This window comes from Daldinia decipiens, assembly GCF_022478715.1.
Source record: "Daldinia decipiens strain CBS 113046 unplaced genomic scaffold F4813scaffold_2, whole genome shotgun sequence".
NCBI lineage: Eukaryota > Fungi > Ascomycota > Sordariomycetes > Xylariales > Hypoxylaceae > Daldinia > Daldinia decipiens.
In genome coordinates, this window is record NW_026054545.1 from 1,456,816 (window position 1) to 1,479,053 (window position 22,238).

The 22,238-nt window shown below is 47.7% G+C and overlaps 9 protein-coding genes across 9 annotated transcripts; 3 read left to right on the top strand and 6 right to left on the bottom strand.

Moving 5' to 3' along the window:
* Window positions 1-161: 161 nt before the first annotated feature.
* Window positions 162-1,352, top strand: F4813DRAFT_107657 (V-type ATPase). The gene is made up of 6 exons (XM_049238462.1): window positions 162-372; window positions 451-481; window positions 547-629; window positions 713-825; window positions 890-1,060; window positions 1,113-1,352. The coding sequence occupies exons 1-6, from the start codon at window positions 325-327 to the stop codon at window positions 1,153-1,155; spliced, it is 489 nt and encodes a 162-aa protein (XP_049104374.1). The 5' UTR covers window positions 162-324; the 3' UTR covers window positions 1,156-1,352.
* A 412-nt stretch (window positions 1,353-1,764) lies between these two features.
* On the bottom strand, window positions 1,765-2,981 carry F4813DRAFT_107688 (uncharacterized protein). The gene is made up of 3 exons (XM_049238463.1): window positions 2,674-2,981; window positions 2,068-2,607; window positions 1,765-1,921 (listed from the first exon to the last, which is right to left on the bottom strand). The coding sequence occupies exons 1-3, from the start codon at window positions 2,774-2,776 to the stop codon at window positions 1,824-1,826; spliced, it is 741 nt and encodes a 246-aa protein (XP_049104375.1). The 5' UTR covers window positions 2,777-2,981; the 3' UTR covers window positions 1,765-1,823.
* Window positions 2,982-5,347: 2,366 nt separating this feature from the next.
* Window positions 5,348-6,348, bottom strand: F4813DRAFT_107742 (uncharacterized protein). The gene is made up of 2 exons (XM_049238464.1): window positions 6,175-6,348; window positions 5,348-6,084 (listed from the first exon to the last, which is right to left on the bottom strand). The coding sequence occupies exons 1-2, from the start codon at window positions 6,221-6,223 to the stop codon at window positions 5,612-5,614; spliced, it is 522 nt and encodes a 173-aa protein (XP_049104376.1). The 5' UTR covers window positions 6,224-6,348; the 3' UTR covers window positions 5,348-5,611.
* A 2,052-nt stretch (window positions 6,349-8,400) lies between these two features.
* F4813DRAFT_344449 (uncharacterized protein) lies at window positions 8,401-10,566 on the bottom strand. Its single transcript, XM_049241664.1, has 6 exons — window positions 10,295-10,566; window positions 9,913-10,206; window positions 9,716-9,836; window positions 9,261-9,639; window positions 9,100-9,179; window positions 8,401-9,035 (listed from the first exon to the last, which is right to left on the bottom strand). Exons 2-6 carry the CDS (start codon window positions 10,078-10,080, stop codon window positions 8,632-8,634), a joined length of 1,152 nt encoding a protein of 383 aa, XP_049104377.1. The 5' UTR covers window positions 10,081-10,206; window positions 10,295-10,566; the 3' UTR covers window positions 8,401-8,631.
* A 2,586-nt stretch (window positions 10,567-13,152) lies between these two features.
* On the top strand, window positions 13,153-14,293 carry F4813DRAFT_107795 (PRP38-domain-containing protein). Its single transcript, XM_049238467.1, has one exon. The coding sequence runs from the start codon at window positions 13,283-13,285 to the stop codon at window positions 14,153-14,155; it is 873 nt and encodes a 290-aa protein (XP_049104378.1). The 5' UTR covers window positions 13,153-13,282; the 3' UTR covers window positions 14,156-14,293.
* Window positions 14,294-16,162, bottom strand: F4813DRAFT_107796 (amidase signature enzyme). The gene has a single exon (XM_049238468.1). The coding sequence runs from the start codon at window positions 15,991-15,993 to the stop codon at window positions 14,431-14,433; it is 1,563 nt and encodes a 520-aa protein (XP_049104379.1). The 5' UTR covers window positions 15,994-16,162; the 3' UTR covers window positions 14,294-14,430.
* A 185-nt stretch (window positions 16,163-16,347) lies between these two features.
* Window positions 16,348-18,782, top strand: F4813DRAFT_344451 (ser/Thr protein phosphatase family). The gene is made up of 2 exons (XM_049241665.1): window positions 16,348-16,738; window positions 16,810-18,782. Exons 1-2 carry the CDS (start codon window positions 16,572-16,574, stop codon window positions 18,542-18,544), a joined length of 1,902 nt encoding a protein of 633 aa, XP_049104380.1. The 5' UTR covers window positions 16,348-16,571; the 3' UTR covers window positions 18,545-18,782.
* Window positions 18,783-19,244: 462 nt separating this feature from the next.
* On the bottom strand, window positions 19,245-21,060 carry F4813DRAFT_107779 (uncharacterized protein). The gene is made up of 2 exons (XM_049238466.1): window positions 20,530-21,060; window positions 19,245-20,452 (listed from the first exon to the last, which is right to left on the bottom strand). Exons 1-2 carry the CDS (start codon window positions 20,919-20,921, stop codon window positions 19,447-19,449), a joined length of 1,398 nt encoding a protein of 465 aa, XP_049104381.1. The 5' UTR covers window positions 20,922-21,060; the 3' UTR covers window positions 19,245-19,446.
* Window positions 21,061-22,136, bottom strand: F4813DRAFT_107778 (Isy1-like splicing factor). The gene is made up of 2 exons (XM_049238465.1): window positions 22,005-22,136; window positions 21,061-21,941 (listed from the first exon to the last, which is right to left on the bottom strand). The coding sequence occupies exons 1-2, from the start codon at window positions 22,005-22,007 to the stop codon at window positions 21,201-21,203; spliced, it is 744 nt and encodes a 247-aa protein (XP_049104382.1). The 5' UTR covers window positions 22,008-22,136; the 3' UTR covers window positions 21,061-21,200.
* Window positions 22,137-22,238: the final 102 nt, after the last annotated feature.

Genomic DNA, 22,238 nt, shown 5'->3' on the forward strand with positions numbered 1-22,238 from the left:
GCATAATTTACATACTGGATGATGCGTAACAAATCCGCGTATATAAATACCTATTTATGGGGTAATCATCAGCAGGTGAGCATTCATTGGTTCATTCAGGTAACATAGAACCGTTAGGTAATTAAACAATCACGTGGTCCCGGGTCAGTAAGGTTGTTCGAAAGCCGCGTTTGGTTCAAGGCAAGTTTAGAATTCAGCTGGTTTTAGCTTCATAACTTTATCGAGGCTCGACAGGTTCGGCAACGACAACTCTCTATATTCCTCGAGCCCGGTTATTTTCTCTTCCCCCAACCCGTTTGTACACGTTTAAGAATTATATCCATCATGGCCGAATCAGAGATCGCGCCTAAGTTTGCCCCCTTCTTCGGCATGGTAAGCTCGAGATTCCATCAGTTCCGTTAATTTGAAGCTCCCTTAATTACCATACTGACAGCATCATCGACAATGTAGGCCGGTATTGCGTCCGCCATGATCTTCGGATGTACGATCCCCTAATAGCGCATTACCCCTCGATGATACCCGTGTGCTAAGACAATAATAATATAGGCATTGGGGCAGCATACGGAACAGCAAAGTCGGGAATCGGTATCGCAGGCGTGGGTACCTTCAGGCCAGATTTGATCATGAAGGTTTGTCAAAGCTTAGTCCGGCTCATTCCGCGCTGGTCTCCTTTGCCGTAGCAACCGACCTTCTAATATGATGACCGTTGTAGTGTCTGATTCCCGTTGTCATGTCCGGAATTATCGCAGTTTATTCGCTTGTCATCGCCGTCCTAATCGCCGGAGACATGGACCCACCGTCACGACAGAGCTACAGCTTATTTACGTATGTCCCGAAGACCATGTTTGGACGAATAGGAAAGCTCGGATGAAACTAATATCTAAAATAGGGGCTTCATGCATCTAGGATGTGGACTCTCGGTCGGATTCACGGGCCTGGCTGCTGGATACTGCATCGGGATTGTTGGTGACAAGGGGGTCCGCGCGTACATGGAGCAGTCGAGAATATTTGTTGGCATGGTTCTGATCCTCATTTTCGGTGAGGTTCTGGGACTCTATGGGTAAGTTCAAACCTCTACGGCATGACAAAATATCCCTACTCACCGCACATAGTCTCATCGTGGCCCTTATTCTCAACACCAAGAGCAAGGGCTAAGTTATTCGAACTCGAGCGATACCATATTTCATGATGGTCACCAAGTGTTCACATAAAGCATCAACAAACAGTCTGTAAGGACAATGTGTGTAATCAGTAGCTACATGGTCAATGGCGTTTTACGGGTATGTAAAACTAAGGGTAACCGTTAGAATCGTTGACGGCTGGCAGGTCAATATTTGGTCAGGTGTACGACTAAGGCCTCCATTGATGAATAAGATATTTTGAACTATAAGCTAGAGGTTCATCATAAGCAAGGTTATTCGAATTCGTGTTAAATTGATGCTAAATAGGAGTTGGCTAGATACTGCAAAGCCCAAAGGAATGCGGAAAGAAATATACAATCCAATCCATCTCCTCGCGACATATCTCATGACCTCATCCATTCATCCATATGGACATCCCGAATGTTGAAACCCAATCAGAAAAAATATGCCTCCTGAACCTATCTAGCATGCCTAATCGACGCCAAAACAGTAGCGCCGCCCAAATGCGTGTGATAAAGAGACGAAACAAAATAAAGTGCCAAAAGGAACGGAAAGAAGTGTAACGCGGCCACTGCCAACCAGTCCTAGCTACGGTTTCCTCTCCAGGGGAGATAGAAAGCCCAAGATCGAAATTTCTATTGCGACGGAAATAATTCCCGCGTGATAAGTCCAACAGATTATTCATCGACCGAAGCGGCGAGCGAGTCTCCCACGGCTCTCGATGTTGGTGCGGAAGCTGTTCCAACCTCGCTCACGTTCCTCAATACCTCTCGTCTGACCTAATAGTTTAAAAACGTTAGCACTCAGCTTCGATATCGTGTTGACCAAGATATCCATGCGCCTCGTCAGCCAAGGTTTCCATCACGTACGAAAATATGTCACCAAAGCTGAAAGTTTGGAGGAAAAAAAAAGAAAAAAAACCTACCCAGAAACCAATCCCAGTGTCTATCCTCGCGAATTAAAACATCATCTCCATTCTGTCTTGCTAGTCTCTCGCTTCTCGCTCTCGCAGCCGCTTCCTCTCCAACCAGGTACGGATCTTCGAGAGGTCGCGCTTTATAGGGGTCAGTATCGTCGGCCGCAGCCACGGCGTTCATGCGTTGGACCGCCGTCCGCAGGGCGCTTTCGACTCCTCCCCAGTGAGATCCATTAGCAGCGGATACGCGACGGTGGGCAACCCTTTGATAGTGGCGCGCTGTCGGGTTGCTGCTCATCGAGGACCAGCTCGGGACTTGGAAATGACCGAGGTGTGGTACCTCGCTACGGCGGCGCGGAGAAGGTATCCGTGGTAAGCCCGCTCCCGGCGCAAATGTTGAGGTCATGGGAGTTGGCGTTGGGGATGGGTTTAGCATAGACGTATACCGTGGCGGCGATGCCAACGGCGAGCCTCGCGGCTCCGGTGGTGTGTACTCGGGTACATTTTCGTTTGTAGGTATCGTCGAGTGATATGAAGGCGCTTCGGACACTAGAACAAATCTCTTTGTTAGCTCTTCCTACCATACGTTTAATATCGGCGAAAGAAGTGCCTCACTATAAGAGGGGGCGGCTGAACGAATAGAAGCCGTCTCAAAATCCTCGGGACTGAGAATTTCCAACCGGGATGGCCCGTTATGGATAACTGTTTCGGTTGCCATCGTGTAGATTAGAAATATAAGTCTCGCAAGCGAAGGTGACGGAGTGGTGAGTATTAGGGAGGCAGATTCGGTGAGAGCACTTCGCACATCTGGTTGAATAGCTCCTTTATTATTCAGGCCTAACACTCAATGTGGGAGCCAAAATATTAAAATTAGATGAATCAGAAAACGGCGACCATTAAATTAAGTCAGATAACAACTTGAGACAAGATAACTTTCTCCGGATGGTTAGACTAGGAATGACAGCTGGACTTGAACAAAAGACCAATAGGTAAGGGTTCACAATGAGGAAGACTAGTCACGACGAAAGCGAGCACACCACCACTCAGCTTCCTTCTCCAGGTACGTAAGTAGACAGGTAGGGTTCAAGCTAGAGGAAGCTTGAAGAAATAGATGAAGCGTGGTGTGAGATGTGTTATAGGGTGTGCTATGAGATGTATGCTGTGTATGCACACGTGAGAGTTGCAGAGAAGAACTGCTATGATAGGGATGGTATGGAGGGACAAGAACGGGAACAGAGTGAGACACACAACCATCCACCCACCATCCACCCACCACCCACCACGATGGATGGGGTTTACATATGCAAGATTCTACTGGCCCCGTTCCGTCTTACTCTTGGTCTCGCTGCTGTGCTACCTTCTATCCAGGGCCGAGCTGCGTCACGAATAAGCAGCCCGTGGAACCTGTGAGCCCTGGTTATGTTTCTCTGTACAGTAGTACTAAGAGAGGTAGTTCGAGGAGTTCGTAAAGAGGATACGATCAATGGAGATATTTTAGATATCTACACAAGTAATTTGCCGATAATCGAGGTTATCGAGAATCCATCCCATGCGAGTGCTTGGGGGGGGAGGGGGGGGAATAAGTTAGGTTAGGTACATGTCTCTAGGTACATATATGTAAGTTGGACAACGGAAAGGAACAAGAGCCCGATATTACGACTACCTACAGTACACAAGAATTACGACAGTTCAGAAGTATCCACTATACCTAATTAGGTAGACCACTATTCATCTGATTGGCTATACCTTATCTTATCATCCCCATGCCACCCCGGTCACAAGCAATGATTGGGTGAGGGGTATTGTGACCGAAAGCTAAACGGAGTCTTAGAACAGTTAAGACTATCATATTATCTTGACCGCAACGAGAGAAGTCTCCTTCCCAGAGCAAGACCAGCGGGGTCTATCCGGCGTAGATTGTCACGATGTAGCGGGGTATTTGCCTAACCTAGGTAAGTAGGGCTCTAAGACAGGGGTATAAACATCACTGTCACTTGAACAATAATACCGCATTTCTATTCAAGGCTGAGAATGACGATATCGTACGGGCCCGTGAGAATGTTTTCATTTACTGAACAGTAACATCAGTTGATCACCAATAAATTTTGGTTACCTATCTGTTTATAACCGTACAGTATGTAGTCTGGTAGTTTAAGGCTATGTATAATATTATCCACTTCTGAGAATTGACGACTCGGAGCTTTGGTGTTCCTGGCTAGATCTTCGCCTGCATATCCTAGCGATGCACAACGGCCCGCCTAGAAACCTGCTCGGGCATGATTGGGAAGGGAACCGAGACAGCTCAGCAAATTCGTGATTATCATTCTAGGTATACGAGATATCAGTACAAATCAACAGCAGAAGATTGAACAAGACACATATCTCTTCAGCTGTCTAATGTCAAAACACGAGCCTTATAATACTTGGCCATATACTTGGCTATATACTTGGCCACGTAACCTAACCGTTTCATTATAGGTAAACCCGGATGTATAGCCTACCGATGGAGGTATACACCCATCATATGCACAAGAAACAAGAAAGTAAGCGGAATATGGGCTTTATGAGGAACCACGTCTTATGGCTATTACATCAGGTAAAGCCGGAGTGTCACCATTCTTATTATACTATTACGTCGTTGCTATTCATTCCTTTCTAAATCTGCACACCGAATGTTTAACTCTTAGAATTGAGAGGCTGATAATGGATTTCCCATGTCTCCGGTAAAAGATTCAGTTGTCTTCGTTGCGAAGCCGAGTTATGCCGTGGTAGTTTAATCCGTACTACTACTACCGTTAGGGTGGCGGGTCTAGACTATTACATATATCAAGACGAGCCGAACCATACGTCAAATACATACATGTAACCTAGCGAGATTCCGTTTTTTTTCTACGTTCCTAAATACACGTACGTACTTAACAACTCCCTCGGCTCGGCAGTAACCCTAAGACTACTTACCTATATGCATCTATTGGTGGTCGCCAATCCGCCCCAGATCCTACCCGGAGTCAAGGTCCTTATCTAGCAATCAATCATCTGCAGCCCTCGCGTGAGACTTAATTCGCAACCCTTAGAGATTCGAAGCTCTTAATCGAGTGCAGGTGACACTACTTCACTACAACCTTGAAAGACACCATTTGCTAGACAAGTCGAAATAGTGTTGAATCTCCAAGCAAATATTTTCAACAGGAGTAATTCCAGGAGTAATTCTCAGTTTCGCTATTACACCAGCCTCAACACGGTCAATGACTCTGTTACGCTATACCGCCCAAGACTCTACTTGTTCATAAGGCAAAAAGATCCGCCTGCATTCTTACCCAGTAACCCTAACCGTTGTCCCATAAACTATTCGTACAGATCCTACGTCGTCGCCCCTTTGCCATTCGTTATATGTCGTGCCTGGAATCCACTAACCTATACCTATCTCATCCGAAAATCAGCCCCCAGGTTCCCTAAAAGCCCCGTTCCCACCAATCCTAATGCATGCCTATGTATATGAACAGTACCAAGTAGATAGTAGCTTTTAGAGAATAGCAGCATAGTGAGGTAAAAACTACCATAGTCGTCGCTGATAGTATACTCGTTCCTGGCCTTCCGACAACCGTCGTATCTCCTCTTTAATCTTCTGCCTCCTCTCAGCTCTGCTGACTGGCTTCTCCTCGAGCTTCTTCTTGGGTGTAGGTTCCTCCACAGCGTCCGGCGTTCCCGCAAATGCCCCAGCAACATCGTCTTTCTCCGACGCAGCCGACTCTTCCCACTCTGATTTCTCTAGCCCCTCCTCCGGCACGGTAGGACGCACAACGACAAAATCTTCCTCATCTGCCCCATGTTTCTTACGGCGGTGCCGCAGTCGCGAATCGCTTATCATGTCCTCGAGCTGGCTAGGTGAGTCGCGGTGTTCTGGGAAGTAGACTTTGGGGCTCGGTCGAGGTATTCGGTTGGGTTTGATAGCTGCTCGTAGGTCGCGCAGTGTTCGCTGCTGAATTGCATAGCCGCTGAGGAACAATGCTGCCGTGAACAAGACAACTAGAAGAAGAAGAAAACGCAGATCATTGTCAGTTTGACCGTTGCAACTATTTTAGGCTGTTTGCCCGTTTTGGAGGGGCTCATCCATACCAATTCCCGACGAAATTAAAACCGAGACTTGCGACGATGTCAAAAGCATTCTTGTTCGAAATTGTAAAAGATCGATAGTTATATAGTATATAGGTACCTAAATATATAAATTCGGAAATACAGAGCTAGGTGAAGATAGCAGTTTATGAAGCGATATACAATAAGTTAAACGCTTCCACAGTGTTGACTAAGAACCACCTTTTGAGAACCGGTTTTCCTGTTTTGTCTCGAATCTCGCGTTTCCCGGGCAACGCACATCAGCCCTCTCGGCCGGTGTGCCGGCTTGGCGATCCGATCCCGATCCCGATCGCAGATCATATGGTATCACCCTTGCGACGAACTGTTTAAATACGCCGGGTATGGTGACGATTAGGTATGTATTGTTTATCAGGTAGGAGTTTGATAAATTGTATTTTGTAACTATTTCATACTTGATGCATCCTACGGACCTACATACTACTATGCCAGCTCCCTTTTTCACATATGAATTTGACAATCACAACCGTAAGCATATGTCCATACTGTCAGTCTCCTAAAAAATAAAACAAATCTATTCTGAATGAGGTACACCGATCCAAGTCAAGTTTTTACATCTCTTATTTTCCTTCGTATTGATTTTTATACAAGGGGGTTGCACCTAATACGGTCTGTCAAACTTCGGCAAGACATTGGATTCGCCGAGGCTACGCTCTTCGCGTACTCCGTTAGACAACAGCTCGGCCATGGCTGACTTACTACTTAGTATAGCGTCGAGTGCAACTTTACATATGCCGACTATCCGATTTCCGGTAACATTATATTATCAGGTAGACAGTCATCATTGGTAGGTGCGCGAGAGAGATATGCGTTGATTGATGCCATCTAATCGGAACTGGCAAGTCGCATTGTAGTCTTCTGAAGCTGGAACTCTTCATTGCATAACGAAGAATCCGAATTCAACACCGAGACACTCCTACGAGGTACCATAAAGTGGCCCAGCACGGCAGCACGCATATTGCTCAAGTCTAAACCTCCAACCTCTTCTAAGCGGAATACAGCAAGTCTGCCGCGCTTCGGTCCAAACGTACTGTCTACCTTGTGCACCATATCTCCTTCCGAAATACAGTCCATAGCAATTTCTACTCCCTCACCACCTGTAGCGGTGCGCACTTTCTTGGGCTAGTTTGCATCTCAGTAGTTAACGAGTACGTCGTAGTTATATGGCTTCTACTTCAGGAAAGCGCCTCTAGAGGTGCTAGCGGCACTGAGTAGGCGAATAGGCTGCCTAGTCGTCTGCTCAACCAGATTAATCACCTGTGCCAAATATATGCCAAGGGAATTACTCGAGCTATATTAGGATGTTGACCGGACCATATTCTGGCTTGCGGTCGTCGAAGACGTCTCCCTTTCCTAAGTCTGTCCCGAAAGGACCAGAGATCCTCAGGCGACTAAAATAGTCGGAGCTGCGGTTAGGCCGTTTACGGTAATTGAAGAAGCCTGTTGAAGACTGAGTTGGTCTAGTACCCTCCAGACTAGGTCATATTCGATAGCCACGTTCGTTAGGTTGAACGCTACTAGGCCCACGCGAACCGGGGATGGACGTGGGAATATCTTCGAGTTGGACAACCCTATCTCGAGGATAGAGCACAAGAGCCTCCGTATTTCTTCTCGCTCAAAGCTTCTCTCATAAGAATGACGCTATAATTTCGTCCTTGAGAATAGTAGTGAGGCGCATGGTAAAAAAAACGACATTAAATGAGCATACCGTAATCTGGGAAAATCTGACAAATGACAACTAAAATTGTCTCTTCATTATACCAGATACCGAATGTGTTAAAATATCTTAACGGCGGTAATCTAATGAGTTTACGCCTTGAAGATCTTGAACGTCCTCAGCGTTTCAGGGGAGCTACGCTTTATGGGATCGTGGCTCATACAAGACTAGCAGGGACCTTACACACCATCATAAAGATATTGCATGCTGATCAATGGGCCATCGTAGGGAGTCTCATCCATAACGCTTCGAATGTAAGTGTCTATTGGACATCAGTAACAATCTTATAAAGGTGGAACCAACATCTTCCCAATTAAAGACCCTCCCGGTGCTCTGATTGGTTTGGAAATATAAGAGTTCGTGCACACGGAGTCCCTTGCATCGTCAACCTAGAGTGGTAAGTTATATGAGATCTCTAGAGCCGAACATCATGTTTGCCAGTACTCGGCATTTCCGAAGCAGATGATCAATTGGAAGGATGCTATCTTGTTTGAGTAGCCAAATCCTCGACGTAGGTACATAGAAATTCGGAGATTGGCGTACTCCCAACGCCCCTGTGCAGATTCCAATTTATGATATTGTCAACGCGTCGAATACAACAACCCCCTTTTAAATCCGCCTAAAACCTAGCCAAATTAGGATATTCCCATGATTATAGTACATTTGCGATGCTTTTTAGCTTCCCTCTCGCTTGAGCCCCCAAGTCATACAGCATTGTACTGGACATCTATCCGCGTATCCTTCACGATTATTAATTTGCGGCTCGAGGAATCGTCGGAGTCGCTATTGTTATCCCGCTCGTCCGGGCGCGACTGGGGTCCTGCTTGGCAAGTTGTTACCAGCGAACCACCTCGACTTGACCGCCTCATGGTTTCGAGCCGTATGGGGTGGGCTACAGCCTCAGGGGCTGCGGGGAGTGTTTGCCTGCCGTTAAAAACGTCGAAAGTAGAACCTCTATTAGTTTGACGCTTGTAGGTCGGATTATTGCTGCTTGAGCTGAGCCCGAAGCCGTATTTTGTGAGAAGCGGTCGTAGCGGCGGGAGAGAGCCCGCGATAATACCAATGCCGCACTCAACAACGGACCAAACCATTAAGATGCACCCCTTATCTACACAGTTGTTAGTTGTTAATGTATAAGTATCGGACGCGTAAAGACATTAAATGTAGCATACAGAGACCATCGTAGGGGGTTGCTCCAACATGTACATACGTGCGTACATATGGTAATCGAACGCAGGTGCATATACTGGCCCTGTAGTATAGAATACGAGTTAGTATGGTTCTATGATAATGTAGGACGGCTCTCAGAAGATCAGAGGATAGGACGGCATACAAAACACCAAGAGATAGAACAAATATAAGCGATGTCTTGACTCTTGCCTTCATATTCAAGTTCCACAGAAGAAGCGCAGGGAGAATCGCACATAGCCAGTCAGTTATGATGGCGATCGTCGCAATAGTGAGAGACATCTTGCGAACTGTTTCAAGCCCGCTACAGTCGCCAGCTTCTCCGGTCCAGCTGACGCTAATGGGCTTGCATTGACCTATCACGGTCCCAAAACCTATGGCTGACCCGATGATGCCAATAATTATAGTAAACCATATAGGAATAACGTAGTGCTTGTCTAAAGTGATTCGTAGGAGAGCGGCGCAAATACTGGTCTTGATAAATGGAAGAGACACCATATAGGCTGCCTCATAGACGAATGTCCCTAGAAGGTAGAATACTGGTTAGTTCCCCAGCTGCGATGCTATATTTTAATATAACTGGAAGTATTAGGGGCTTACACTTCAGCCCGTTCTTCTTTATTTGACCCGTTAGGTCTACTTTAGAAAGGTCATCGTCTTTCGCGCCCCAACCTGACAAGCAGCCCATAACAACCACAACGCAGCAGAAAATATAGATAACCTGTAACAAAACAATTACACTATTAGCCAGCGTTGAGATCCTCAGCATTGTCTTTAAAGACTAGTCAGAAACTTACGAGGCTTATCACCGTCAAGTAGTCGTCGCAGCCGATAGCCCCTTTCTTAACTCTGATCCAGATTCGCAAGGAGACGATGATGAGAGAGAGTGCACCTAGGATTATGGTAGCGGCTAGCGTTCCAGAACCGAGTCCTGGCGAAAGATAGATCGGATCGGAATCTGCCATGGTGTCTTTAATTCTAATCCCAAGGCGTTGAAGCTGACGAAATCCACAACCCTAAGAGGCGGGCTGGAGATCCTCTATATAGGAATAGTTCAATACCCCAATCTCGACCAAATATTATGAATGGACCTGTTATTGCGCATGTTTTAGTTGATACAATTGTTCTTCTCTTGGAATATAGCAACTACGAATAGGTAGCCATGATAACCCTGCTTACATTCGGTTATGAATTTTTTTGCTTGCCGAAAAAGACCACGCTTGAGCAGTCTTCTCGGCCTATAAGGAGCGAGAACGATGGTATCCAGATCCAGTTCTGCGGAATCGAGTGTAGTTCGTCACGTAAGCATAAAGTTTTTAATTATCAAAAATGAGCGTTGAAGAAATCACAATGACTTCAGAGGTCTCAAGTTTAAGCATGAGACGGTAGACATATGTTATGTTACCATTGTAACAGCCGCATGGGCTCGGATCCTAGTCCCCGAGCTTGGATATGCCAGTTTGTACAAATTGTCGTCGATACCGATTAGGGTTAACCGGTATGGGGCCTGTTGGTTCGAGGAAGCTCTACTATAGCCCTAGTATCTCTTGTTTGCGTATCCGAATAGGACGCCGGATGGGGCATCCGGTCCCGGGACAGAGGTTGCAACATGGTTCAGGTTGCTACCTGTGGTTAGCCTCCCTCCGAAGCGAGATCAAAGCACCGGTCCGCTGTCTACTATTTAGACATCAACCCCGCGATCAGATTCCAACACGCCCAGGGATAATACATGTCTAGGATAGGGTAAGAGGGATTCCCTAAGTTAGGTCGACATTACCTATATGATACGCACTGACCCGAATGCAAGGGAAGCGAGAGGAATGTGGAATATTGATCAAGCGAATTTAGTTCGGAAGATTAACTGGCATCTGAAATCCAAGTAGTCCTAATTGGTACTGAATCTTATCCGATAGAGTGGTGAGTGGACGACGGATGTCGATCCGGATGAGAGTTATAGCCCTGTGGTTGGAGTTCTACTATATGAAGAGCGACTAGATTGACCCTAATTATTTCCTCTAGATATCATGGTAATCGCTAAGCGATAATAGCCACTCCAATCGAAGTTGTTATGGAACGCTAGATATTCTATCCCATTCTTATATCTCGCGAGAGCGACATTCTTTGGAGTATAGGGGTAGTACTAGTGTTTGGCCGTGATCAAGTCTGTGGCCTATCATGTAACTCCGCTCCTTGTTGATATATGAAGGGGGCCTTGACCAATGTTATCCTCCACCAATCAACACATACAAACAGACATAGAAGATATCAAAGTTTCCAACGACCTATGCAACACCTACAGGAGTTTGCAAGTATTTCCTTACATGAAAGTTTCTTGCTCCAAAAAGACTATAGTCTACGCCACGGGTATGCAAGAACTCAAATGACCCTACTCTAGAAGCAAGGCATAAGTCGATTTGCCATCCTGTGAAACATCGAGCAATATAACGTGATCCGGTTCCCATTCTCTAAGCCTCTTCCGTGCCCCAACGACAAATTTTCATGCTGCCCTATTAGCGGAGCCCCTTGGCACGGGAATGAAAATGAAAAAGATTTTTTTGAGTATCGATTCTGTGGATATAAGAGGGCTGGGCATGTTTGTGAGAGCTCCACATGGATGTTGTAACACAATGTTAAAGAGTATACGATAGATCTGGGCCCGAGGCCCATCTATATGAAATACTAATCTGTAAGGCCATCGGATCTCGATCGACGAGTACGTAATATCAGTCAAAGCGTTCGGTGGAAGGGCTTTGTACTAGGTTACGGGGTTATACTATGGATAATTTCCTTGCCAGTACATGGAGGATGATTTGGTAGGGAAAACTCTACGAACATATCTTCTTACAAATAGCTTATGATAGAATTGAGCTAACTAATTTGTTTGTAATACTTATTATCATATTAATATTAGCATGTGTGGTTCTATGACGACGTAAATAAGTTGGCGATGTAGGAGAGGAAAAGAATGAAACCGAGCTACGTCTAGTTGACTTGTCCTTGGAGTTTTCAAGTAGCACGATCATTGCTACTTCATATGAAGGATGTATTTTGGATTTAATTATAAGCAATTATCCAATTATACTGTAAGCCTCTTGCCTAGCAAACTAGGTGTTTGAGCTCGATAGAATGGTGAAATAAAGGAAATAATCTCTGGTATTGGGTAGGTGATGGTATGAGCTATTGAACTTCTTGAATCCGGCATAGGATAGGGAGAGATGATTCCGTGTTGCTGTCTCTTGACAAAAAATAATTTTCCTTTTCTTAAACCGTCCCCTTCCTCCTTAACCCCGTTTTTATGAGAAAATATTATTAGATAATGCCGCTTCGTCTTTCTGTCTTATGATATGATATGGAACTTTTTATTAGCGAGACTCTTTAGGAAGCTTAGGTCCTACGAAGATTCGTGCGGGAAGGCTGACATTGCCGTATAATGTCTACAATTTCAACTTGTCTGCTGAGCTGTTTTTCATTCCCAAAGGCCAACAAGCTTACAAGAGTACTTACCTCCTAAGGTAGTAGGAATACGTAGAACCACCAAGTTACGTTCATTGGGTGACATAGTATTAGAAATCCCCTTAATATACTCGTTAGTTGTTAGCTGAATTGTTTCTCTTATCATCTAACCTAGGAGAGTACATATGAAGAACACCAGGAGTCGTCCTAATTTCCTGTATTTAGTGAGAGGTGACGAATGCATAGCAACATTCTCTAAGAAGAGCAGCCAATCCCTTTTGTCGAATTACTACCTTACTGTAGAAGCTCATTAAACCCGAGACCAGAGAGACATTACTAAATTAGGTAGGTAGTGATTCTAGTAAACTGTTCGAAGGGCTTAAAGCCGAGGTCCCTGGAAGCTTTATGTTAGCCCCGTATTCCGTACATTAGATATGTAGGTACCTATGTAAGATACTTAATCTTATCGATAAAAGCTATGACCTAGGTAGGTAATCCATCAGCCGATAAGAGAATATTAGCCAACATTACATTACATTAGGTACCTAGGTACCTACCTAGGTTGAAGCTCTAACGATAATAATAGCAACAATTCACTAATTTTCTTTGCTGGCGCTACCTTAACCTCAACTACGCAAACAGTACTCCAGACCTAGAAAATAAAATACCCAATCCCGACCTGTCCCCCTTAGCTCCCTCCTCCCGACAACAACCATGGGCTCCAACACCCACCGCGCCGACGAGCGGCGCTTCCTCGACGAGCGCGGCTCCAACGCCGCCCTCGCGCCCAACGGCCTCAACCCGGCCACCATCATGGAAAAAGCCGTGCGCGAGCGCATTATCGAGAGCTACTTCTGGAAAGAGCAATGCTTCGGCGTCAACGAAGCCGACATCGTCGACCGCGTCGTCGACCATGTGTCCTTCATCGGCGGCACCCACGGCGGCAACCAGAAGCCGAGCCCCTTCCTATGCCTGGCCTTCAAACTGCTGCAGCTGGCCCCCGACGACGCCGTGCTCGCCGAGTATCTGCGCTACGGCGGCGACCGCTTCAAGTACCTGCGCGCCCTGGCTTGCTTCTACGTGCGGCTGACGCGACGCGCCGAGGCCGTGTATACGATCCTGGAGCCGTTCCTCGAGGACAAGCGGAAGCTGCGGCGGAAGGGGCGCGCGGGCACCAGCTTGACGTATGTGGACCAGTTTGTCGACGACTTGTTGACGAAGGACCGCGTTTGCGCTACCAGTTTATGGCAGATGCCCAAGCGCGAGGTTCTCGAGGACTTGGAGTTGCTGGAGCCGAGGACTAGCCCGCTAGGCGATATCGAGGATTTATTGGAGGATGAGGATGAGGATGAGGATGAGGATGAGGATGAGGATGTCGATATGAATGGGGATACTAATGGAGACGCGAGAGCGGATAGTGATGAAGAGGGGTTAATCGAGGAGGGAGAGCAGCTTTCGGATAGGGGGCGTAGGAGATCGACTTCTGGGTCAAGTGGGAGAAGAGACTCGGGGTCCCGTGGTAGAGATCGATCGCGAAGTGGCATGGATGTTGATTCTAGTGGTGAACCTGGTAGGGATGACCGATGAGAGAATATGACTACGACGAGTTACGCGATTGGCCCTAGAGACAGGGCCGTACAAATTACTGCGAAATATCACGGCCACTTGGGATGCAAGATTGCTCTATATTCATAGTATGAGCAGATGGTAAGGGTTAGAAGAGATCTTGTTTTAAAGTCTAAGGGGTATTATATCATATAGATCCTCTCTAACTCTACGCTCATCGGCACTCTCCACGACTCCAAATCAGGGAGATGAGAGGTTTTATCTAGGTTAGTCTCTAGCATTGGGCTGCTCGGAACTCAAAAGAGGGGTTGCTGCAATATACGGGGTGCCAGAACGTCGGCCACGGAGAGCAGTCGCGCATCATCCCAATACTGCCCAACGAGTTGCATGCCTCCAAAGCTTAGCAGTTTTTGTTCTTCCTTAGCTGGATCAACGGGGATATCCATGGGAATACTGATAGCGGGCAACCCCGCAAGGCTAGCTGGAACCGTGAAGACATCGTTCATGTAGGAATCCAGGGACGTTTGCCTCATAACGTCCTCGAGCAAGGGTGGAGTCGTCGGTGCGGTAGGACACAGAAGAAAATCGACTTGGGCGGGGCCGAACTTGTTTTCTAGCTGTATTGTATCTTCCATTTCACTGAGGTCGAAAGGTTGCTGGTCTTCGAGCGGGTTTGACAGTTTGAAGATCCGGTCGAAATCTCTTCTGACGAGCCGACGGACTTTCTGGGCTTGAATGAAATAGTTGTCTATAGCCTCTGAGCTGAGCGTGTACGACCCCAGCAGAATGCGACGCTTTACTTCGTTTCCAAAGCCGGTTTCTCTCGTTTTTGCATATAAGATGCCTTCGAAAGAGTCGCTAGCTTGTTCGCTATTCCGTTGACCGTAGCGAATGCCATCGTACTTGGCCAGGTTAGATGCTGCCTCGGCCGGTGCTATCACGTAATAGGCAGAAAGTGCATTTTTCGTAGAGGGTAATGATACCGGAACGACACGGCCTCCTAATTCTTCGATCTTTTGGGCTACCATCAACCAGCCTTGTCGTATGCGCGGGTCGAGCTCTTCGATGTTGTATTCTATCGGGATGCCGAAGGTCAAGCCCTGTATTGTGCCGTCTCGGGCTGGATTCCACGAGTCGTAGCCTCTTCGCTCTGCGGTGCATCTTTGGCGCACGTGAGGAGGCAAAGACGTTGGGTCATTAGGATCATGTTCCAGGTATAGATTTTGTCCTACGATGGTCGTGCCTATAGGGCCCACGGTTCTAGAAAGTAGTCCAACCGTATCTAGGGAGTTTGCATAGGGCACGACGCCCCAACGGGACAACATGCCATACGACGGTTTAAACCCCACGGTGCCGGTATATGCGGCCGGCATGCGAACAGATCCTCCCGTGTCGGTGCCGAGAGCTAATTCGGCTTCTCCTTTCCTTACGGCGACAGCACTTCCCCCAGAGCTACCTCCAGCTGAGTACTTTTCTAGGCCGCAAACATTGTGGATATCCTCAAATGCAGATGTTGTAGAGTGTGTGCCCATGCCAAATTCATCCATACCGGCTTTGGCCGTCACAGCTGCGCCCCTCTGCTTTAACTGTCTGACTATGGTGGCGTCGAAGGGGATCTTGTTTCCAGAAAGAATGTTGGACGCACATGTTGTCGAGAAACCCAGTGCAGAAATATTATCCTTGACTGCGAGGCGGACTGTCTGCCCGTTGCTTTCAATAGGTGGTTCGTTCCTAATCGAGGGGTCCATATTTGCAGCGGTTTGCTGGAGACAACGGCGCTGTATAATACCGGCCCTCCATTTCGAAGAGATCACCCTACGGGCGGCTCTGATTTGGGAATGCCTGACATATGTAGACATGTGGTCCCAGCGATATTCGGCATTCTAAGCTGGTGTTAGTTTATGGTTTATAATGTTTGGCGGCTTTGAAGTTCGTTTCTTGGATGGTGTTTGTTATCGATAAGGTAGCGCACAACGGGTGCAGGCAAGTAGGCGGACTGGCGGGCTCCAGGTACCGAATCCGCTATCTTTAACGCTATCTTTAACGCTAAAGTAGTGTATCCGCATCTGTAGCTTTATCGGTTGCAGGAGAGCTCCGGCTGTTACCAGTGACGCATCTTAAAGCTTGGCAGGTACCCGGACGGTCAACGGTCTCTTGACCTATACATAGTAGGCACCTGCAGCCTCTAAGGTCTTGGAGCTCTTCCGTCCCGTCCCTAGGATGACAATTCTTAGGCTGACAACTCACATGTACAATACCACCACTAAACGCATCCATCCATCTGCATACATCAATATACTCATACTCTATGTATACAGGCACCTACATAAGCTAAGGTTGCCTTTTACATATGTCTATATCATTACCCCCGAGGCTTGACGGCTATGGGCATAAATTGCATCACTACCTATCACTACCTACCTCTTAAATAATCAAAATGATCTCAAGGATTATCTTCGTCGCGTCTCTGGCGACAGTCGCTAGATCCTCTCAGCCTGGAGCTCCCGCGCCGGTCGCTGCTCCGATGAGAGATCTCGAATGGGGACAAATCAATTTCATCCATACCACTGATATACACGGCTGGCTTGGTGGTCATTTGCAAGAGTGAGATACATACGTAAATATTAGATATTAGTTGGTCGACTATTGCCAATGCTAACATTGTTTACCGTCAGACCGCAATACTCAGCCGACTGGGGCGACTACATTTCCTTTACGAGTCATATGAAAAAGAAGGCCGATGAAAAGGGCGTAGATTTACTAGTCATCGATTCAGGCGATAGGATCGAAGGGAATGGCCTATACGACGCCTCCAATCCGAAAGGCAAATACTCCTACGACATCTTCGGCGAGCAAACTGTCGATGTTCTCTGCACCGGGAACCACGAGCTATACCAAGAAGATTCGGTCTCGCGAGAGCACAACACAACCGTTCCGAAATTCAAGCACTCCTACATCGCCTCCAACCTCGACTACATCGAGCCCGAGACCGGCAACCAGATCCCCCAGGCCCAGCGCTACACCAAGTTCACTACCAAGAACCTTGGCTACAATGTCGTCGCTTTGGGGTTCCTGTTCAACTTTGATCGTAATGCGAACAATAGCGTCGTGCAACCCGTCGAAGAGACCATGAAGGAGGAATGGTTCCAGAACGCTATAAGAGAAAAGCCTGATCTATTCCTCGTTGTTGGCCACGTCGGCTTGCGCATGAAGGAGTTCGAACAGATCTTCAAGGTCATCAGAGACCAGAACTGGTACACTCCCATCGCCTTCCTTGGTGGCCACGCGCATGTACGAGATACGAGGAAATTCGATGACATGGCATACGCAATTGCCAGCGGTCGATACTTCGAAACCATCGGATTCTTATCTATCGACGGCATCAAGAAGAAGAGCGGAAGCGCACCTTCGGCTGAAGCTGCAACCGTCACCTTCAAGAGGCGCTACATCGACAACAATCTATTCGGTCTGCACTATCACACCGGCCTAAACGAAACCACTTTCCCCACCGAGCTCGGCCGCAACGTCACCAGACTCATTGCCGAGGGTCGCAAAACCCTCAGCCTCGACAACTCATTCGGTTGTGCGCCGCAAGACCTGTGGATGAGCCGCTCTCCCTACCCCAGCAACTCCAGCATATTTAGCTGGCTCGAGACGCAAGTCATCCCTGACACCATGACCAACGAAGAAAGGAAGGACGTCCCGCGCCTAGCGATTGTCAACACGGGGGCTATTCGCTTCGACATTTTCAAGGGCGCTTTCACCAAGGACTCAACGTACCTTATCTCGCCCTTCGTCAGCAGGTTCAACTACATTCCCGACGTGCCCTACGCCATCGCCAGCAAGGTCCTCGGGCTACTTAATAGCGGTGGCCAGGTATTCAGCGGCGCCCTCGACACCCGTTATCTGACAATCCCCGAGCAAGCGGTTCCGCGTAGTCCGTTCTTCGAGATGGCTGCTGCTGCGGCGGCCGACGACGAAAGCAAACTCCCGCTGTTCATAGAAGAAGACGCCCTGCAGAAACCGCTATCAGGTGCCAACCGCTTGTCTAAACAAGATGAGGGCAAAGGTGAAGGCGATGACCCCGAGCTCGTAGGCGGCTACACAACGCGCGACGACCTGGGCGACGACGGCGACGACGCCGTACACTCGCCTATCAAGTTCTACGCCGTGCCCAACTGCATCCAATCCAAGATCTCGTTCCCTACTCCCGGCAACGACACAACACCCGCCCCGGACCCCGCGACCGTAGACCTAGTCTTCATAGACTACGTCCAGCCGTGGGTCATCACCGCGCTTAAATTCAGCGGCGGCGATTATAGCACCGGCGATGTCAAGGTGTACTCGAATAGCACGCTGACAGATATTATTGCGGGCTGGGTGAAGGGACATTGGAAGAAGAATTGTTAGAATGATGTGGGAATTTGTGAGAATGATATGATATGATACGATACGATACGATACGATACGATATAGCTTTGGTTTTTCACTTTGGATTTCAGACTGCGTACCTCTTTTCTACTTATTTAGCTCGACAGTGCTGGGATTCGGTTCTGGGTTTGGATAGTTCGCTACATAGCCGCGGCTTTTAACGGGAATAAATATAATAAATACCTAAGTAAACGATATATATCAAATGACTTGAGAACGAACCGAGATTGTTCATTTGGCAGCAGAACGCAAGTAGAGTAATTTGTCCAACCTACCCTAACCAGTAATAATAGTCTACAGTCAGTAGGTAGGTAAGCCACTACTAAACAAGATACTGTATAACGATCTTGAAGTCCGCCTTAACGCTAGCCATGACATGATATTGCCGTGACATGATATTACCATAAAACAAAAACCGCTTTTTGCAAAATATAGTAATCCCCAAACCCAATAGCACATGTCTCTAGAGGTATCCATCTCACCACCAGTGCAATTCCCCCACCGTCCCACAACAGTCCATACAAGGCAACCGGCCCGAGGAAGGAAGCAGGGCTGTGGCTGTGGCTGTTTAGTTGGTTAAGGAAAAATCAAGAAATGATGAAGGCGATAAACCAGGAAATGAATGGTAGAGAGAGGATGATCGTGGGGATGGCGAGGAATCCAATCTGCTCACTAAGAGACATGTTGAGGAACCACCTCCTACAGTCTCTCATCTCTCTTTGCAACCACTTCCGGGCGGATGGCCTACGGGGTGCTATTACTGCGCCCTGCTCGATATCAGGGACCACCGGTATGCCGCCTTGCTGAACATTAGGGGGCTGGTTCACACTAGGGGCCGGCGGCTGGTTTGCGGCACCTCTCTGTATCGGCTGGAGTTCTATCTAGGACTCCGGCTGGTACCCCGGCGGGAGCTCAGACCCAGGTCGTGGTTGCAGTCCCGACACCATCGCACGATCTAATTCCTGCTCGAAAGGAACCATCTGGTGAAGAACAGGCGTCCAGTCCGCAGGCAGTGATATGTTATCAACGCCCTCGCTTTGCGGTTCCTGCTCAAGCGTCGACGTATCGGTGCGATTTGCGGATTCTCTCTTGCGCGAAGTAGAGGTGTGAGCTTCGCCGCGGCGGTTGGCAGATTCCGCGTTAACTAAAGTCTCGGCAGACCCTAGCGAGGGGCCGTTGGATGGTTGATTATTCGTTGACGGATTTGGAGAGGACACAGAAGCCCCCGATGCAGGATTAGCAGTGGATTCTCCAGTAGGACTAGAAGCTCTAGTATGAACTGGGGTTCTCGTAGGACTTGTATTCTCTGCGTCATTAAGGGATGCCGGAGGTGATGCTTCTGTAACAACCACATTCGGTGTCGACACATGTTCATTCACCGTAAGCAAGTGATTGGGAACGCTGAAAGCAGGGCATGAAACAGGAATGCTTTTCTTTCCGTTATTATTACTGCCCTGACGAGCAGCGGTGAGGTTTTCAGTCATAGAGCGTGTGGTTTCGATATCAGACCATCGGATATGACGACCAGGTGCTTGAGTAGAAATACCAACACTTTTTTCCACACCCCCTCCAACAGCTAAAACAGTACCGCTAATACGGCCATTCATATTAGCTTGAATACCATCACTGATGATATAGGTGTCATTGCTATTGAATGAGGCGGTCTGAGTCGCAGCGTCAGTGGTGATAAAGAGTGCGTAAGCTTTATGAATAATCATCTTCATCAACCCGTAGAACGAGATATCCCTTGAATGTCTGCACGCGTTACTTATCCACCAACCCAGACCGTTCACAAGCCTATTATCTTCCGCATGGATAGTATAGCTTGACGCTCCGTCGGTAAACACGACCGTCTTTACAGACGAAAGCGAGTCTGATCTATCGCGACTGTGGCGCGATCCACTGTTAGCTTAGGGGACGACTACGATGACTTTGGGGACGGGACAGGACGGGACAGGACGAACAGCGATGGTGAGGGCGAATCGACAAATTCAAAGCGGTTTCGCCGTTCGCTGTATCGGCATGGAGATGCCTCTAGTCCATGATATTCGCTTGGTTCGTGTTCTCTTGCATACTTGCTCAAAAATCCAATCACCCCAAGGGGAATTTGTCCAGTTAGTAGCTTACGAAGCTGCGACCAAACCAGCGCTGGGCTTAGTGGGTGTAGTGTAGTAGTCGATTGTCCCCAGATTTGTTCATGATAACAATTCTGCTGCTTAATCGTAGCTGAAGTTCCGACCCCTGTGATCATATTTTGACGGTTGCGGAGATGCCGAGCCCATCGCTCTTCCATGGATAGACTGTTGAAAGCATTGTGGGGAGAGGATGGAGAAGTGGGTGGCGGCGAGAAAGACATCGTGCGTCCAATTTACCCTCGAGTACGCCGATGGCTATGCTATTTTACCTGCGATGTAATACCTTGACTGATTGGGTGTATAAAAGGGTATTTGATATATTAACGAATGAAATGCTGGAAGCCGTAACGAAAGACCCAAGAAAGATACCAAAATGTGGTTGATGATGCTCTCTCCGATGCCTCCTCAATCTGAACCGGGAGAAGTTGTTCCAACAAACATAGCAAGAAGAGATTGGTAAGTACCTACCTACCTACATGTAGGTAGGTTAGGTAGGTTGCCTATTGGATCTGGTCGAGCAGCTTCCGCCTTCTCCTTTCTATGAGCTCTTGTTGCACCTCCTCCAGCGTGGGCAACTCCCAGCCTTTACCATCTCCCACGTCACCAGGTAGCGGCTCCCATCCTAGAGGAGGTTCCGCCTTCCCTCGCTTTAATAGCTCATCAAACGCCTCGCGTTCCTTCTCGGCCTCATATTCGAGTAATGCATCGTCTTCTTCGTCGGGTGCATACCCGTAATATTTGGCGTCAACTGCTTTCCTTAGGTCCTCGCGAGACTCTAATGGCTTCTCCGAGTCTTGCAGCTTCTTCTGCGCAGCAGCCTCGAGCAGTTCTTTCACGCCAGGTAATTCCTTCGCTCGCCCGAAATACCTATACCCTTTGCCTCCTCCCGGTATCTCCCTACCCATTTCATCGTAAACTTTGCCGCCGCCACGCATATAATTAGGGCCTCCTAAATTCCGGATTTGTACCTCCCACATGTGTTTCTCTCGCATGAGCTTATTTATTTCGTCATTGAGATCTCGGATCTGGTAGTCGCTAAGAGATGTCTCCTGGATCCGGGACATTTTCCGGCTGATTTCCTTGAGTGTTTGGCCTCTCCATTTCTCGCATGCGGGGATCGAATCTACTTCTGTAATAACCTTGGGTCGCCGCGCTCGTCCTGCATCGATGATACCTAAATCCGCAGCTTGCGCCTCGCGGAAGCGAAATAGCATCGACTGGGCCTTCTCTGAATTACGCGCCTGTTTAAGGGTTAATTCCGGACTTCATCAACGAGTAAGATATACAAAATCGCGTTTAATTACCATTTTGACTAGACTATTATATCTTATGCAATTAGATCTTGGTATAATCGACCTGTAGAGAAATTGCTGGCTGCTGAGAAAAAGGATGGATAGGTCCAATGTATGTACCTATTTATTGGGCATAGATGAGCACAGTGAAATTTCTCAGCCTCGTTTCGATTGAGGCTGAGGATCCACAATAGGTACGGAATATGGTGGAGACAACCTTAGACAGCTGGTACTGGTCTGGTTAGC